The sequence below is a fragment of the Eschrichtius robustus genome, chromosome X (genome assembly GCF_028021215.1).
Source record: "Eschrichtius robustus isolate mEscRob2 chromosome X, mEscRob2.pri, whole genome shotgun sequence".
Taxonomy (NCBI): domain Eukaryota; kingdom Metazoa; phylum Chordata; class Mammalia; order Artiodactyla; family Eschrichtiidae; genus Eschrichtius; species Eschrichtius robustus.
In genome coordinates this window covers 49,290,854-49,309,047 of record NC_090845.1, presented here as the reverse complement: position 1 = coordinate 49,309,047, position 18,194 = coordinate 49,290,854, and the positions used below count along the sequence as shown (strand labels likewise).

The 18,194-nt window shown below is 39.5% G+C and overlaps 1 protein-coding gene across 4 annotated transcripts in view; it reads left to right on the top strand.

Annotated features, from left to right (window-relative positions):
• PHF8 (PHD finger protein 8) overlaps nt 1-18,194 on the top strand; it is an 85,983-nt gene that overhangs the window by 41,511 nt on the left and 26,278 nt on the right. For 2 of the 4 annotated variants that reach the window (XM_068533859.1, XM_068533863.1), the window contains exons 13-18: nt 876-1,178; nt 1,942-2,045; nt 6,128-6,306; nt 6,601-6,686; nt 7,199-7,332; nt 7,931-8,244. In XM_068533859.1, the coding sequence (XP_068389960.1) occupies nt 876-1,178; nt 1,942-2,045; nt 6,128-6,306; nt 6,601-6,686; nt 7,199-7,332; nt 7,931-8,244 (1,120 nt within the window). The remainder of the gene's footprint in view (nt 1-875; nt 1,179-1,941; nt 2,046-6,127; nt 6,307-6,600; nt 6,687-7,198; nt 7,333-7,930; nt 8,245-18,194) is intronic. The other 2 variants (XM_068533861.1, XM_068533862.1) reach the window with 2 other exon arrangements.

The window sequence follows — 18,194 nt, the reverse complement described above, 5'->3', positions numbered from 1 at the left end:
CTGGTGAAGTAGCAAAGGCACCAGAGGAGAATTGGACTTGAGGAAGTTTCAACTTTCCTTTAGCTCAGAAGCTGTAAGGTTCCATTTAGTGCCCAGGATATAGGCACTAAATCTGTGCTGAAGGGTGGTCAGAGTGAGCTACTGGGAAGTTGGGGTTCTAGCCTCACCTCTTGCAGCGTGTTTCACTGCCTACACCATAGCTTACATTGTCCACCTCCTACCTCATTTTCCACCACTTCCATCTGTCAGAATCCTTCAGGGTTTTAGGCCTACCTTTTCTCTGGCTCTTCCCAGTTAAACCAGTTTTATATACACAGAACTTTGGGCTGGTTGGAAGAGGACTTAAGAGATGGATCATATCTTTTTCATTGGCTTTCAAATGTTTTGAAGCAATGAAATCCTTTTTTTCAAATGAAATCTTAATGTGGAAGCTCATTATATACAACAAATCAAAGCATAACTGCTATGAATAAGATGAAGGTGGGAGGCTAGTAGCAGAATTAGGACTACAACCTCTCTCCTGCTCTCAAATCCTGTGGTCCTTAGAGTTGGAACCACACATTTTAGTACTCAATTATTTTCTGTCTCATGTCAGCTGCTCTTGGAGTCTTTTTCTCTCCGGTTTTCACAGTAGTGCTGAGCTTTTCCTCTGCTCGTCTTCTCCTTACTCGTCAATGGCTAGGTAAAGAAATGCCACCCAGTAAATTCTTGAATGACTTATTGTGCCAAAACTAGGGTGTGCATAAGTGCATATGTGGAGCATCTTTAAGCCCCTTCATGGCAGTACCGCCAGTGCCATGAACAGACCTCTGCTCTTAGTGCAGAGTGAACCCTTGAGTAAGCTCTAACCCCCTCATGTACTAACACTCTTGTAGGATATCTTCCAACAGAACGTTGGGAAGACAAGCAATATCTTTGGGCTGCAGAGGATCTTCCCAGCCGGCTCCATTCCCTTAACCAGGCCAGCCCATTCCACTTCAGTATCCATGTCCAGGCTGTCACTGCCCTCCAAAAGTGGTTCAAAGAAGAAAGGCCTGAAGCCCAAGGAATTCTTCAAGAAGGCAGAGCGAAAGGGCAAGGAGAGCTCAGCCTTGGGGCCTGCTGGCCAATTGAGCTATAATCTCATGGACACATACAGTCATCAGGCACTGAAGACAGGCTGTTCCCAGAAAGCAAAGGTGGGTGCTGGCCCTTGGGTTCAGCCCAACCCTTTTGGGTCCCTTGGAAGAGCAGGGTATAAAAAGGATAGGCTCTCCTGTCCTCCCACCTCCCTTAGGGCCCCTGGTGTTTGGCTACCAGTCCCACTCATTTAACAGGCATTTATTGAGATCTTGTCTATGCTGGGCACTGTGATAGGTGCTGTGGACATAACCCTCAAGAGGCTGACAGGCTAGTGAGAAAGATAGGCATAAAAAGAAATGAGTGCAATGAAGTGTTGTGGATGCCACGATCAAGGGTGTGTGTGGGACCCTGAGACATGGGAGGGGATGATTCTATCTGGGTAGGGGCGATGGTCAGGAGCTCTTCTCAGTAAACATGACACTTGAGATGACTCTTGAAATGCTGGGATGGGAATGACATTTGAGAGCATGGTATACGAGTGGCAGGTTGGAGTCTTGAACAGGTTCTTGAGAAAAGCCCTCCTCCAGGGCTCCACCTTGCTTCAAGATTGTGGTGCCCTACATAGGCATGTGAAGATGCTCCACCTCTTTTTAGGGAACATGTTTTGCAAGATTGATAGGTGTCCCTTGAGCCAGCCATACATTCTCAGCCTTCTGCTCCTGTGATCATTTGGGTTGGGGGTGGGGGGACAGCATAGCAGAAGGCCTTGGTTCAGGTGGTTTTGACAGTGAACTCAACCAGTGAAACCAGAGGGAACTGGTCATTCTGATTCACATGGGAGTTCCAGACAGGTGACAACTGAGCCTCCTCCTCCTACAGTTCAACATCACTGGTACCTGCTTGAATGACTCAGATGATGACTCGCCAGACTTGGACCTTGATGGGAATGAGGGCCCGCTGGCCCTGTTGATGTCTAATGGCAGGTGAGGTGGGGAGAAGAAGCAAAGATGCTGGGATTGTTGGTGGCAATATGCCACTAAGACAAGGCATGGAATTGGGACCTGGGGCTGGGGCATGGGTGAGGGAGGGACTGTGCTTGGGGAAATAACCAGATATTATCAGATAACATTCCTTAGTACAGAGAACCATGGTAGTGTTGGGGGTGGGAAGGGGGAGAGGTCTGGAACTAATTGGCAATCCTGAGGAAAATCTTATATAAGTTCTAGAAATTTCAGCAAGTCAGTGGATCAGAACTGTTGGCGGGAATAGGAGGTAGTACAGCATACTGGTTAAGAGCATTAGTTTTTTATATACCTTTTGCAATTCAGTTTTTAGGAACTTATTTTGCAGAAATATTTGCACAGGTGTGTAAAGAGAAATATTTAGTAGTCACTGTATCACTGTTTGTAATAGTAAGCAATTGGAAACGTTCATCAATAAAGGTTGGATAAATAAATTATGGTACATCTATGGAATAGAATACTGTGTAACTTAAAAAGAATGAGTTTACTATCTATTGACGTGAAAAGATTTCCAAGATATATTTTAAGTGAAAAAATCAGGTTGCAAGATAATATATAGGAATAGTTCATTTGAATTTTTTAAAAAAGCACGTATGCACATATGTGTGTGTGTGTTTGTGTAAAAAAGCAACATACAGACCTTTTCCTTTAATTTAACCTTTTTGAAGAGGTTTAAAATTTAATTTATGCGGTTTAAAATTCAAAAAGTGTGAAAGAATACATAGTGAAAAATTTTGCTCCCACTCCTCTCTGTTCCCCAGTTCCCCTCCGCATGGAAAGCCAATGTCAACGATTTCCTTCCAGAGATGTTTATACACATTCATGCAAATAAATATATTTGTCACATATTTTATGCTTGTCACACCAAACTTGTAACAGTAGTTATCTCTGGAAAGTAGAATAAGGGAGGCAAGAGAGGAAAGTTTCACTTCAAAAGCATTTGAATTTTATACAGTGAGCACATATTACTTTTCTTAAAATAATTTTTAACAGAATGTTTTCTAAAAGAATAAAATAAAAGCACATCTTGGCAAAAAGCTCCAGCTTGGGTATCAGACAATCCCGAATTTGAATCCCTGCTCTGTCACGTATTCGCTCTGTGACCTTGACAAGCTAATTAACGTATCTGCACCTCTCTGTCCTCATTTTATGTATTCTATAGATAAAACTTATCTTAGGGTTGTTGGAGGACTAAATGAAGTAATGCATGTAAAGTGCCTATCACAGGTTCTGGCACATAGTAAATGCTTAATAAATGGTCGCTCTTATGAATATGATGATGAAGTTGAAGATGTAAGGTGATGGTGGTGGTGCTGATGATGATGGTTGTAGGTATGGCCAGAAGCTAAGTAGGTCATCAGAAACCCTCAAACATGTAGGGAGGCAAAGGAAGACAGTAAAAGTTACCATCTGGACACTCAAAACACCAGACAGGAGCAGTCAAGAGTTAAGTACAGAGTATGAACAGTATAGGAACATAAGCGACAAGGATACCTCAACAGCCTTTTTGTAGGAAAAGATTGTTTTCAGACCCCAAGGGTGAGTGTAGTAGGTCTACCTGGCTGGGAAATAAGGGAAAAGGGAGTGTGAGGGCAGGGTAGATTCTGAAAGCAGCAGAGCTATCCTTGTTATTTGAGGACATAGTTACTGAAGAATAAGATTAGAGAGACTGTTGAGCATTGCCTTTGTCTAGAACCCATGGTTGGTCTGCTGGGGAAGAGAAAATTGAGAGTCCTAAGGGTCCAGCCTATAATGGCTATTGAGGACACAATGAGACATTTTTCCCTTCCTCACCAGTCTTTCTTGTGCTGCTTCTATTACCTTCTTGCACCTGCCAGAGGCTGCTGCTAAGTGAACCTAGGGAGTCAAGGTATAGAAATATTTATAGACGATATGATATTATGTCTGGTCTTTTCTCCAGAATAATGCCATGTTTTGTGGGGACTGAGGTGTAGATGAAACAAGATTGGCTGTGTGTTGATAATTGCTAAAACTTAGCTGGGTCATAGGTACATGGGAGTTTTTAATATTTTATATATGTTTGAGATTTTTCATTATTAGAAGTTAATAAAAGATCAAGGTTAAATAGCTACCATTAATTGAGCACCTGCTCTGTGTCAGACTCTATCTTAGCCATTTACATACATTATTTTATTTAGTCCTCACAACAACCCTGAGGGTAAGTGTTGTTATCCCCATTTTACTAATGTGGGAAAGTGAGGCCCAGAGAACTATAAGATTAGCTACCATTGGGCCACTTGCCATGTGTCAGTCTCTACATTAGCTCGTTAATCCTCCCAGCAACGCTATGAGGTATAAAACAGCTAATTCACTAAAATCCAGTTCACCAAGTGACTATTTGCTGAATGTGTCAAGTGTACTGATTTAGCAAAAACTTGTTTCTCTTAACTATAAGGCTTATTTGAGCAGTCTGTACTGGTTAATATTGTTTACCATGTGTAACAGGATTATTTAAGCCACTTTTGAGTTCTTTCTACTTCCTTTATATATTTTAACAGCTTTTTTGAGGTATAATTTACATACCATACAATTAACCTGTTTTAAGTGTACAATTAAATGACTTTTAGTAAATTTAAAGAATACGCTGCCATCACCACAATATAATTTTGGAACATTTCTATCACACCAAATAGATCCCTCATATCCACTTACAGTCAGTCCTGGTTCTCTTCCCCAGGCCCAAGCAACCACTAATCTACTTTCTATCTCTATGGATTTGCCTTTTTAGACACTTCATATAAATGGAATCATACATATGTAGTCTCTTGTGTCTGGCTTCTTTCACTTAACAATGTTTTTGAAGTTCATCCATGTTGTAGAAGTATCATTAATTTGTTCCTTTTTATTGCTGAATAGTATTCCATTGTGTGGATATACCACATTTAGTTTATCCATTCACTAGTGGATGGTCATTTGGATTGATTATGCTTTTCGGCTATTATGAATAATGGTGCTATGAGCATTTGAGTACTAGTTTTTGTGTGGGCATGTTTTTGTTTCTCACTTAGGAGTAAAATTTTGGGTCATATGGTAACTCTGTTTAGCTTTTTAAGAAATTGCCAAAATTTATCCCAAAGCATGTACCATTTTATACTTCTACCAGCAATTATGAGTTTCTCCATATATTGGCTAATGCTTGTTATTGTCTGTCTTTTTGATTATAGCCATTCTGATGGATGTAAAGTGGTATCTTATTGTGGTTTTGATTTGCATTTCCCTAATGACTAATAATGTTGAGCCATTTATATCTCATCATTAGAGAAATGTCTATTCAGATCTTTTGCTTATTTTTTAATTGGTTTTGTTTGTCTTTTGTTGCATTCTAAGAGTTATTTAAATATTCTGGATATAAATCCTTTTCTAGGTAAATGATTTACAAATATTTTCTCCTAGTCTGTGGCTTGTCTTTACTTTTTCTTAATGGTGTCTTTTGAAGCACAAATGTTTTGAATTTTACCTAATCTCAGGCCACAAGATATTTTCCTATATTTTCTTCTAGAAGTTTTATAGTTTTAGCTTTTGCATTTAGATCTATGATCCATTTTTAGTTAATTTTTGTGTATGATATGATGTAAGAGTCCACATTCATTTCTTTGCATGTGATGTCCACTTATCTCAGCATCATTTGTTGAAAAGACTATTCTTTCTCCACTGAATTGCCTAAATAAGCACCTTTGTCAGAAATCAATTGACTATAAATTTAAGGGTTTAGTTCTAGACTCACAGGTCTGTTCCACTGATGTGTATGTCTATCCTTATGGCAATATCACACTACCTTGATTACTGTAGCTTTATAGTAAATTGTGAAATTGAGTAGTGTAAGTCCTCCAACTTTGTTCTTTTTTGAAATAGTTTTGGCCATGTTAAGTCCTTTGTATGCCCATATACATTTTAGTATCAGCTTATTAATCTCTACAAAACTAGATGGATTTAGATAGGATTGCATTGAATCTGTAGATCAGTTTGGGTAGAATTGCCATCGAGTGTGACTGTTTTTATGTTCTCCTTCACTCTCTCTCCAGTACCAAGAGGGTAAAGAGCTTATCCAAGTCTCGGCGAGCCAAGATCGCGAAGAAGGTAGACAAGGCTAGGCTGGTGGCAGAACAGGTGATGGAGGATGAATTTGACTTGGATTCAGATGATGAACTGCAGATTGACGAGAGACTGGGAAAGGAGAAGGCGACCTTGATAATAAGACCAAGTGTGTACTTGTTCTTTTTCTTTCCTGCCCTGCCCATTTCAGTTTGTTTTTGGTCCGCTTGATAGACTCAAGACCTTAGGCCTGAGCTTGTTGACATTCTGATTTACCAGCTCTGTAGGCTTCCATGTATCCTTTGCTCTAGAAATTTATTTATAAGCTAATTCCTAACCTCCCTAAATTACTCGTCTGTGGTCGTTACTTTCAGGAAAATTATAGTCTTATTCTCTTTCCCCTGGGTGTTTGGCTCAGATGCTAATCTTAGCTTCATGGTAAGTGCATTCCATTGCTTTCTAGAATTTCCCCGAAAGTTGCCCCGTGCAAAGCCTTGCTCCGACCCCAACCGAGTTCGTGAACCAGGAGAAGTTGAGTTTGACATTGAGGTAGGAGCCTGCCCTGTTTCTAATCTTCTGCTCATTCTGGTTTCATAGACAGAATACAGATTGTCATTCTAATTGAGGGTGGGGGAAACATCCTATGCATTCCATTCCTAAAATATTTATAAAGTGAAAGATTGTGGGCTAAGTGCTCCTGAACATATAAATGGAAGATTATACTTTAGTTGAAATGTTTTTAAAATTCTTTAATATAGAGTAGAATAAAAGGCAGTGTGATGTAGCAGAAAGAGTATCTGATTTGGAATATCTGATTGTGACTTTACACAAATTATTTAACTTCACTGAGCCTTAGTTTCCTTATCTGTAAAATGAGAGTTAGACTTGCCTCACAAAGATGCTGTGGAGATTAAGATGAAAGAACAAATATTCTGCTTAGTACTTGGTAGATACTTGGTGCTCAGAAGATATTAGTATCAGGAGTGAGACTGTCAACCCTGTATTGGGGCCTTACCAGACCAACCCTGGGCAGCTGAGGTGATATCCTTTTTCTCCAACAGGAGGACTATACAACAGATGAGGACGTGGTAGAAGGGGTCGAAAGCAAGCTTGGAAATGGGAGTGGAGCTGGTGGAATTCTTGATCTGCTCAAGGCCAGCAGGCAGGTGGGGGGACCTGACTATGCTGCCCTCACGTGAGTACTGGCTTTGATCTCCCCTTTCTAGGTGTTCAGACAACACACACCCCCACCTGCCACCCAAAGGGCTAGGTCAACCAATCAGTAGATATTAATTGGGTCATTTAAAGGGACAAAAATTAGCCAGGGCATTTGGGCTGAAAGAATAAAGTAGACATGAAATCTGTCCCGAGGTACTTAAGATCTGACTGAGAGAGGATATACGGACTTCAAGGGTAATAAGTTTGGGGTTTTTTGGAAGTTAGAAGAGGCATGGAAGGAGAGCTGGGCCTTTTCTGGACCTTGCTTTAAGAAAAAAGAAAAAGGAAAGAATGCAGCATTGGTGAACAGGAAGGGAGATGCACCCCTCTTTTTGCCATCTTGCCTGCTGTCTATGGAGAGACTTGAGTCAAGAAGGACTGGCCTTTTTATGATAGTCTTTGATACTATTTTGATCTTTAGTTTGTTTTCTGGTTTTTCGCCTGGGATGGTTCTCTCCTCCTTCCTCCCACCCTGACCCCGGCAGCTGTTGTCCCTCCTCCCTGACTCTTCTGATGACTGATTTCCTCTGACAACTAGAGAAACTCCCTCAGCATTTCTCCTCTGTCCCTTGCAGCGAGGCCCCTGCCTCTCCCAGCACTCAGGAGGCCATCCAGGGCATGCTGTGCATGGCCAACCTGCAGTCCTCATCGTCCTCGCCAGCTACCTCCAGCCTGCAGGCCTGGTGGACCGGGGGGCAGGACCGAAGCAGTGGGAGCTCCAGCAGTGGGCTGGGCACAGTGTCTAGCAGTCCTGCTTCCCAGCGCACCCCAGGGAAGCGGCCCATCAAGCGGCCAGCATACTGGAGAACCGAGAGCGAGGAGGAGGAGGAGAACGCCAGTCTCGATGAACAGGACAGCTTGGGAGCATGCTTCAAGGATGCAGAGTATAGTAAGGGCAGCTGAGCACTTGAGTCCAGGCCAGGAGGGCTCCCCCCTAGCCCCAGTCTCAATCCCAAATCCAATCCAGGACAGCCTGTAGTGAGCAAAGGCCTGGCCTTAAGCCTGATACTTGGTTTCTCTGTGCCGTATTTTCTTAATCTGTAAAATGGGGATATCTCACAGGTTGATGTAAGAATTAGAGATGATGCTTGCACAGAGCACCTGGCACAGTGTCTTGTTCATGGGAGGCCCTCAAAAAATGGTAGCTATTATAATTAGCTATTAACCATTTTTAGCATTGTCCAATCTTCACTGCTGGTGACTCTTTTTTCCCTCTTGCCTATTTTACTTCCATTACCTGTATCATTTGTGTTATGTGTCATTCAGTTCATCCCTTGCAAAGGTTTATGATGACTTTTCGGTGGGCTTCTCACATTTAATAGATGACGCCTTTTTTGTAAAGTAAACTTTGTTGAGTACTACAATGTATAAAGCACTTTTTTGTGTAGTGCAGCTGACTTTAATGTAGGTTTTTGTTTTAATATTATTTAAAAAATTAATCCTCATTGACCAAAATTAGAACAAGACAGAGAAAGCAGAAATTCCCTTTGACTAAGACTCTTCCCCCTCTGAGAAAGGTTATCCAAAGGTAACCTTTGTTATCAGTTTGATGTATACCTTTTATTTTCTTGTGTTTACACCCATATGTAGACATAAATAGATAGAGGTATAGTTTCGTTTAGTGTGTGTGGTTCTACAACTTACTTGGATATCTTTCAACATCAGTACATAGAGATACACTTCATCAATGCATTGAGATCTACCTGCTGCATAGTAGTCTGTAGCATAGGTGTACCATCATATGTTTAACTGTTTCCTACTGATTATCATTTAGATTGTTTCTAATTTTTAGTGTTTTGAAAATTCTTGTAAATAACCTTTTGTGCCCATGTGCCCGTTAACATTTCTCTAAGGTAGCTAGACCTGCTGAGTTGAAGGTATGTACAACATAAATGTTGATAGTGCCGAATTCCTTCCAAAAAGGTCAGTATATGAGCGGTGTATGAGATATACCTGTTTTCCCACAACCTTACCAACAATGGATGTTATCAGCCTTTTTAATTTTTGCCAATCTGATGGCAAAAAATGGTGTTGCAGTTTGTTTTATGTTTATTGGCTCTTCCTTATTCCTTTCCCGTGAATTATCTATTCAGTTTTTCACTCATTTTTAGGATGTTAGTTTTTCTTATTGATTTGTAGGAGTTCTTTATGTACTCTAGATTTGTTGGAGTGTGTTTTTATATATTCTGCAAGTGTTGAAAAATATTTTCTCTTAGTCTGTTGCTTGTATTTTAATTTTACTTATGGTATCTTTTAGCATGTAGCAGATTTCAGTTTTTACATAGTCGTCTTTATCAATTTTTTTTTTGTATTTTATGTTTTGTATAAGAAGAATTTCTTATATTTTCACCTAAAACTTGTATAGAAGTTAAAATTTTAGCTTTTTTTCTGGAATTAGGTTTTGTGAATTGTGAGAGGTAAGAATCTATATTTTTTTCCACATGGATAGTCATTTGCCCCAATACCATTTATTGACTAGTTCATCAATTATCCCCCTGATTTGAAGCTCCGCTTCTGTCCTAAACTAAATTCCCATATATATATGGATTTGTTTTTCTTTTTTCCTTTTTTTTCGGGGGGGCGGGTTGTGCTGAGTGGCTTGTGGGATCTTAGTTCCCGACCAGGGATTGAGCCCACCCCCTCGGCAGTGAAAGTGCAGAGTCCTAACCACTGGACTGCCAGGCAATTCCCTGGATTTGTTTTTCTACTCTATTCCCAGTTCTGTTCCTCAATAGCTGTGTAACCTTGGGCAAGCTAATTAACCTCTCTGTGATAATAGTACCTACCTCATAGGTTGTTGTGAGGATTAAATGAGTTATACATAAAGCACTTAAAACATTGCCCAGCACATGGTAAGTGCTGTGTGTTAGATATTATTAATATTATTCTGTTCCATAAAACCAACTTGTCCACTCCTGTGGCACTACCTCATAGGTTAGTTACTCTAGGCCTTGTGTCTGGTAGGGCAAATCCCCTCTGCATAACTTGCTTTGGACCTGAGGAGAATACAGATGTTCAGCAAGCCCATCATCTCTGGGTTGAGCTGTGATTGGTCTTAGTTTGTTGCCAAGTTTCCCTGGCTATCCATCTTACCTTCAGCAGACAGTCACATTGACCTATATAGCCAAGGCATCTGGACCTGGTCTCACTAGTCCTACCTGAGGACAAACAACTCACTCAACCTCTGTCTGCTTCCCCCTCCCTGCTTTGCCCAGCAACACTAGAAAGGCAGTTTAATGAGGAGGTACCCAACTACTTGTTCTTATTTTTCCAGAATTTCTAGGCCATTATTGAGCTTTTTCTAGTCCAGATGGATTATAGAATCAACTTGTCAAACTCCATGAAAAATCCTATTAGGATTTTTTTATTAGGATTGCATGGTATTTGCAATTTATGGATTAATTTGTGGAGACTGACATCTTTCATCAGAGCCCTTTCTGCTACAGTGGGATATACACATTTCTGAAAAATGTCCTGAAGATTTGTACACTAAAAATAATAGGGCTTACAAGAAAAAGAAAGGGGTATACCCCTCAAAATCTCTGTGGCTTTGAAGCCAAAACACTGGCCCAGATAATGACAGTCCTAATAGTAATCCTTGCCTGGTTAGAGCCCATCGGCATTTGCACCCAGCATTGTAGTCAGTGGATCCTTTGTATCCCTAAACTCTGCCTGGGCTCAGGTTCCTCCTTCCAGATGTAGGTTCTTGAGGGCATTTGCTTAAGATAAATAGCAGCTTTATCAAATTAAAATCTGATCCAGAGCCTAGTCATCAGCAGTCATTTTTTGTTGTTGTTTTTATTTTTTTTAAATTATTTATTTATTTTTGGCTGTGTTGGGTCTTCGTTGCTGTGCGCGGGCTTTCTCTAGTTGTGGTGAGCAGAGGCTACTCTTCGTTGTGGTGCGTGGGCTTCTCATTGTTGCGGGTGGCTTCTCTTGTTGCGGAGCACAGGCTCTAGGCGCGTGGGCTTCAGTAGTTGTGGCACACAGGCGCAGTAGTTGTGGCTCACGGGCTCTAGAGCGCAGGCTCAGTAGTTGTGGCACACGGGCTTAGTTGCTCCGTGGCATGTGGAATCTTCCCGGACCAGGGCTCGAACCCGTGTCCTCTGCATTGGCAGGCGGATTCTTAACCACTGCACCACCAGGGAAGTCCTTTGTTGTTTTTAAACACAGGGGAAAGTGTCTTCACAACGTCTTCAGCTGCACTCTCCACCATCCTCCTCTCCCAACAGAACTTAATTTTGTAGAAAACAAAGCCACCATTTACCCTTCCTCTGACGGGAGGCACTATTGCAGGATTTTTAGCTTTTGTGTGTAGGTCTTCATATATAGCTAAGGTTTTCTCTGAAATGTGAGAAAACTCACCACTGATTGGTTAAAAACAACATGCCAGGGAAAATTGCTTTTGAACCAGTGCAACTTCTGGATGACATTGCTATCATTCTGCCATTTACCTTTGAGCAGCCACAGAACAGGCCATCTTGTCCTTCTATCTTCAAACATGGTCTGTCTGTTTATTCAGGCTTTCTTGTATATCTCTTCTTCAGTTTATTACTAGGTATTCTATTTTATAGTTTGGTTCCTATTGAAAATGGCATCTTTTTATCTATTATATTTTCCAATTGGCTGTTGCTAGTATGCAGGAAAATAGTTGATTTTTCTATATTGATCCTGTGTTGGATTGCCTTATATACTCTTATTAGTTCTGTTAGTTTTTCAGCTAATTGTCTTGGGCTCTTGAGGTAGGTGATCTGTGTCCCCTATCTTAGTTTGCTAAGGCTGTCATAACAAAATACCACAGACTGGATGGCTTAAACAACAGAAATTATTTTTTTCACAGTTCTAGAGGCTAGACGTCCAAGATCAAAGTATTAGCAGGTTTGCTTTCTCCTGAGGCCTCTCCTTGGCTTGCAGATGACCTCCCTCTTGCTACCTTGTCACATCGTCATCCCCTGTGCACATGGGCCCCTGGTGTCACTCTCTATATCCTAATCTCTTCTTAAAAAGGCACCAGTCAGATTGGCTTAGGGCCTACCCTAGTGGTCTCATTTTAACTTAATTACCTCTTTCAAAGCCTTATCTCCAAATACAGTCATATTCTGAAGTACCGGGGATTAGGAATTCAACATACGAATTTCGGGGGGGGGGGGCACAATTAGCCCATAACAGCCCCTTTCTTTCTGGTATTCATACCTCTAGATTTTCCTAGTTTTATTACAGTGTTGAGTAGTAATGGTGATAGGGGGCATCCTTGTGTTGTTTCTGACTTTAAAGGTAATGCTGCTAGTGTTTGTCCACTCAGTATGTAGGGCTCTGTAGGTCTCTGTTAGACTACTCTCATGAAGTTCAGGGGAGTTTGAGAGGTTTTTGTTTGTTTTAAAATCCAGAGTGGAATTGGGTTTTATCAAATGATTTTTTGGCATCTTTTAATATAAGCACATAGTTTTTCTGTTAATTTGCTAATGGTGATTTACATTAGTAGAATTACTGATTTTGAATTGATATTTCCTTCTTGAAATTAGCTGTATTTGGTTGTGGTGTTTAACATAGTTTGTCTAGTTTATTTGATGATTTACTAATTATCTCCAGTGTTTGGTGTTTGTTTACTGTTAATTTCTGGTTTTATTTTATTCCTTTTTCTTAATGTTCTTTGTACAACATCTTGAGTTGAAAGCTCTGTTCATTTATTTTCAGTCTGTTTTCCCTTTTGATAAAGGGTTTTTTTAATTTTATTTTTTAAATTAACATTAAGTAAAATTGGCTTTGTTGGTATACACACGCTTAGATTCTTGTAACCACCACCACCACCACCACAATGAGTAGGACACAGAACCCCTCCAGAGTCCCTTATGTTATCCCTTAGTAGTCATGCCCTCCCTCTACCCCTAACTCCTGGCAACCACCGTTCCCCATCACTGTGATTTTGCCTTTGCCAGGATGTCATATAAATGGAATTATACAGTATGTAATACTTTGAGACTGGTATCTCTTACTTAGCATAATGCCCTTAAGATTCTATCCATGTTGTTGCGTATCAATAGCTTGTTCTTTTTTGTTGAAGAATAGTTTTCCATTGTATGGATCTACCACAGTTTTGTTTTGTTTTTTTGGGTTTTTTTGGCTTGCCGTGTGGCATGTGGGATCTTAGTTCCCTGACCAGGGATTGAACCCGTGCCCCCTGCAGTGGAAGCACAGAGTCCTAACCGCTGGACTGCCAGGGAAGTCCCTCTACCACAGTTTCTTTATCCATTCACCCATTGAAGGACATTGGATTGTTTACAGCTTTGGGCGATTATGAATTGAGCTGCTGTGAATATTTGTATGCAGGCTTTTGTGTGAACATGAGTTTTTATTTCCCTAGGATACATACCTAGGAATGGGATTCCTGAACAATGTGGGCAGTGGATGCTTTAACTTTACTGGAAACTGCCAAACTGTTTTCCAGTGATTGTGCCATTTTACATTCCCACCAGCAATGTGTGAGAGTTCTAATTGCTCTGCATACTCATCAGCACTTGGTATTGTCAGTATACTTATTTTAGTCATCCTAATAAGTGTGTAGCAATATCTCATTTAGTGGCTCATCTAATGGCTAATGATGTTGAACATCTTTTCGTGTATTTATTTGCCAGTCATATACTCTTTTTTGAAATGTCTAGACAGACACTCTGAACAACTGCTGCCTTCTTAAAAATTAGGTTGTTTCTTAACTGTTGAGCTTTGAAAGTTCTTTATATAGTCTGGATTCAAGTCTCTTGTCAGATAAGTGATTTGCAAATATTTTCTCCCAGTCTGTGGCTTGTATTTCATTCTCTTAAGGCTTTCTTTCTTAAAGTAAACGCTTTCACTTTCTAGAAAGTCCAGTTTATCAATTTTATCTTTCATGGCTTATGCTTTTAGTGTCTTATTTAACAACTCTTTCTGTAAACTCAGGGCACAATTTTCTCCTTTTTTTTTTCACCTAAAAACTTTATGGTTTTAGGTTTTACATTTCTATCCATGTTCCATTTTGACTAAATTTTTACATAAGGTATGGTGTTTAGGTTGAGGTTCACCTTTTTTTTTTTGGCATATGGATGTCCAATTGTTCTAACACCATTTCTTGAAAAGACTATTTTTTATTTTATTTTTCTATTGACTCGCATTTGTACCTTTGTCAAAAATCAAATGACCATGTTTGTGTGGTTCTGTTTCTGAATTGTTCTTTTCCATTGATCTGCGTGTCAATCTCTTTGTCAGTACCTTACTATCTTGATTACTGAAGCTTTATTAATTCTTAAAATCAAGTAATATGATTTCTTCAATTTTGCCTTTCAATATAAATTTTTGAAGCAGTTTATCTGAATCCACAACAATTTCTGCTAGGATTTTGGTTAGAATTGTGTTAAATATATAGATCAATTCAGAGAGAATTGTGATCTTTATTTTTTATCAAGGTGCAAGTCACATTACATATAATTAAACATTTTAAAGTGTACAATTCAGTGGCATTTAGCGCATTCACAGTGTGGTGCAACCACCACCTCTGTTTCCAAGATATTTTCATGGCCCCAGAAAAATACCCGGGATCCATTAAGTAATTGTTCCCCATGTTCCCCCCACCCCTCATCCCCTGGTAACCACTAATCTGCTTTTTGTCCATATGTATTTGCCTATTTGGGATATGTCATATAAAGTAATCATATAGTATGTGACCTTTTGTGTCTGGCTTCTTTCACTTACCATGTTTTTAAGGTTCATCCAAGTTATAGGATGTATCAGTATTTTGTTCCTTTTTATGGTTGAGTTAGTATTCCATTGTATGGTTATACCACAGTTTGTTTATCCATTCATCTGCTGATAGGCATTTGGGTTATTTCCACCTTTTGGCTGTTATGAGTAATGCTGCTGTAGACATTTTTGTGCATGTTTCTGTGTGGACACATGTTTTCATTCCTCTTGGGCATATACCTAAGAGTAGAATTGCTGGGTCATATGATAATTCTGTGTTTAACTCTTTGAGGGACCACCAAACTGTTTTACACAAGAACTACAAGAGAACTGTCACCTTAGGTATATTGAATCTTCTAATCTGTGTACGTGGTATGTTCCTCCATATTTACTCTTTTAAAAATTTCTTTCATCAGTGTCTCATAGTTTTCAGCATACAGGTCCTACACATGTTTTTTGTTGGATTTATCCCTGAGTTGCGTATTTTTTGGAGATACTGTAAATGGTACCTTTCTTAACCTTCGGTTTCCAACTGTTTATTGCTAGTATATATAAATATGATTGATTTTTGTGTGTTGACCTTGTATCCTGCAACCTTGGTAAACTCACTTATTAATTCTAGGAATGTTTTGTATATTCTTGGTATTTTTTTTGTCTAGATGATCATGATCATGTCATGTGCAAGTAGGTACAGTGTTATTCCTTTCTTTCCAATCTGTATGTCTTTTTTCCTTCTTGCCTTTTTGTTCTGGCTAGGATTTCAAGCACAATGTGGTGACAGTGAACTCTAACACCCTTGCCTTGTTTCCAATCTAAGGGGGAAGGCATTTAGTCTTTTCATTATTGTGATATTATCTGTATAGGTTATCAAGTTAAGGAAGTTCACCTCTATTCCTATTTTGCTGAGAGGTTTTTTTTTTTTTTTAATGAATGGGTATTGAATTTTCCCAATGTTTTTATTCCACCAGTGGATATAATCATGTGGTTTTTTCCCTTTAGTCTGTTAATATGGTAGGTTACATTGACTGATTTTCAAATATCAAACCAGAATTGAAATCACAGGATAGACCTTAATTGCTCATGGTGTATTATTCTTTATATATATTACTGGATTTGGTTTACTAGTATTTCACTGAGGATTTTTGTGTCTGTGTTCATGAGGGATATTGGTCTATAATTTTCTTTTCTTGTACTGTCTTTAGTTTTGGTATCAGGGCAATCAGTGCTGGCCTCAAAGAATGAGTTGGGAAATGTTCCCTTCTCTTCTGTTTTCTAGAAGAGATTATGTACAATTAGTGGGGTTTTATAAATGTTTAGTAGAATTTTTGAGTGAAACCACCTGGGCCTAGGGATTTCTTTCTCAGGCTTTAACTATGGATTTATTTTCTTTAGTAGATATAGGATTATTCAGGTTTTCTATTTCGTCTTGGGTGAGTTTTGATAGTTCATGGTATTCAAGGAATTGGTCCGTTTTAGCTAAGTTGTAGAATTTATGAGCATAGAGTTGTTTGTAGTATTCCCCTATTATCCTTCTAATGTCTGTGAAGTCTTTAGTGACATTTTTTTATCTGATGTTATTTTATTTTTTTATTCTTTTTATTTTTATTCTTGATGTTAGTAATTTGTGTCTTTTTCTTTGTCATTCTTGCTGGCATCTTATCAATTTAATTGATCTTTTCAAAGGACAGTTTTTTTGGTTTTTAAAAAATTTTTATTTATTTATTTATTTTTGGCTGTGTTGGGTCTTCGTTTCTGTGCGAGGGCTCTCTCCAGTTGTGGCGAGCGGGGGCCACTCTTCATCGGGGTGCACAGGCCTCTCATTGTGGCAGCCTCTCTTGTTGCGGAGCACAAGCTCCAGACGCGCAGGCTCAGTAGTTGTGGTTCACGGGCCTAGTCACTCCGCGGCATGTGGGATCCTCCCAGACCAGGGCTCGAACCCGTGTCCCCTGCACTGGCAGGCCGATTCCCAACCACTGCGCCACCAGGGAAGCCCCCAGGACAGTTTTTTTTAAATTAATTTTTATTGGAGTATAGTTGCTTTACAATGTTGTGTTAGTTTCTACTGTACAGCAAAATGAATCAGCCATACATATATACATATATCCCCTCCCTTTTGGACTTCCTTCCCATTCAGGTCACCACAGTGCATTAAGTAGAGTTCCCTGTGCTATACAGTATGTTTTCATTAGTTATCTATTTTATACATAGTATCAATAGTGTATATGTGTCAATCCCGATCTCCCAATTCCTCCCACACCCCCTCTTTCCCCATTGGTATCCATACATTTGTTCTCTATGTCTGTGTCTCTATTTCTGCTTTGCAAATAGGATCATCGATACCATTTTTCTAGATTCCACATATATGTGTTAATATACCGTATTTGTTTTTCTCTTTCTGACTTACTTCACTCTGTATGACACTCTCTAGGTCTATCCATGTCTCTACAAATTACCCAATTTCGTTCCTTTTTATGGCTGAGTAATATTCCATTGTATATATGTACCACATCTTCTTCATCTGTTCCTCTGTTGATGGACATTTAGGTTGCTTCCAGAGACATGGTTATTTTTGATCATATTTAAGACAGTTGATTTAGAGTCTTTGTATAGTAAGCCCAATATCTGAGCTTCCTCATGGACAATTTTTATCAATATTTTTCCTGTAAATGGGACATAATTTCCTGTTTCTTTGCATGCCTTATAATGTTTTTGTTGAAACCTAGACCTTTTGAATATTATAATGTGATAACTCTGGAAGTCATATCTTCCTTCTTCCCTAGAGATTGCTGTTGTTGCTTATTGTGAGCTACAGTTATCTATTTATTTAATGACTTTCCAAATGATTTTTTGCAAATACTGTGTTCCTTGTTGTGTGTGGTCACTGAAGCATCCGTTCCATTGCCTCAGCAGTCAGCTGAGATTTCCTGACAGAATTTTCCTTAAATGCCTTAATTAAGCAGGCTTTTTCTTTGTTAAGCATCCCCTTTGTTGTTATAAGTTTTTGATTGGATTCCAGAGTCCCCAAAAAGTTGATTATTGTAGTTTTTGACAGCTTAATGGTTGCTTCAGTGGAGGGACAGATCCTTGGAGCTCCCAACTCCATCATTTTTGGAGGAGGCATCACTCCTC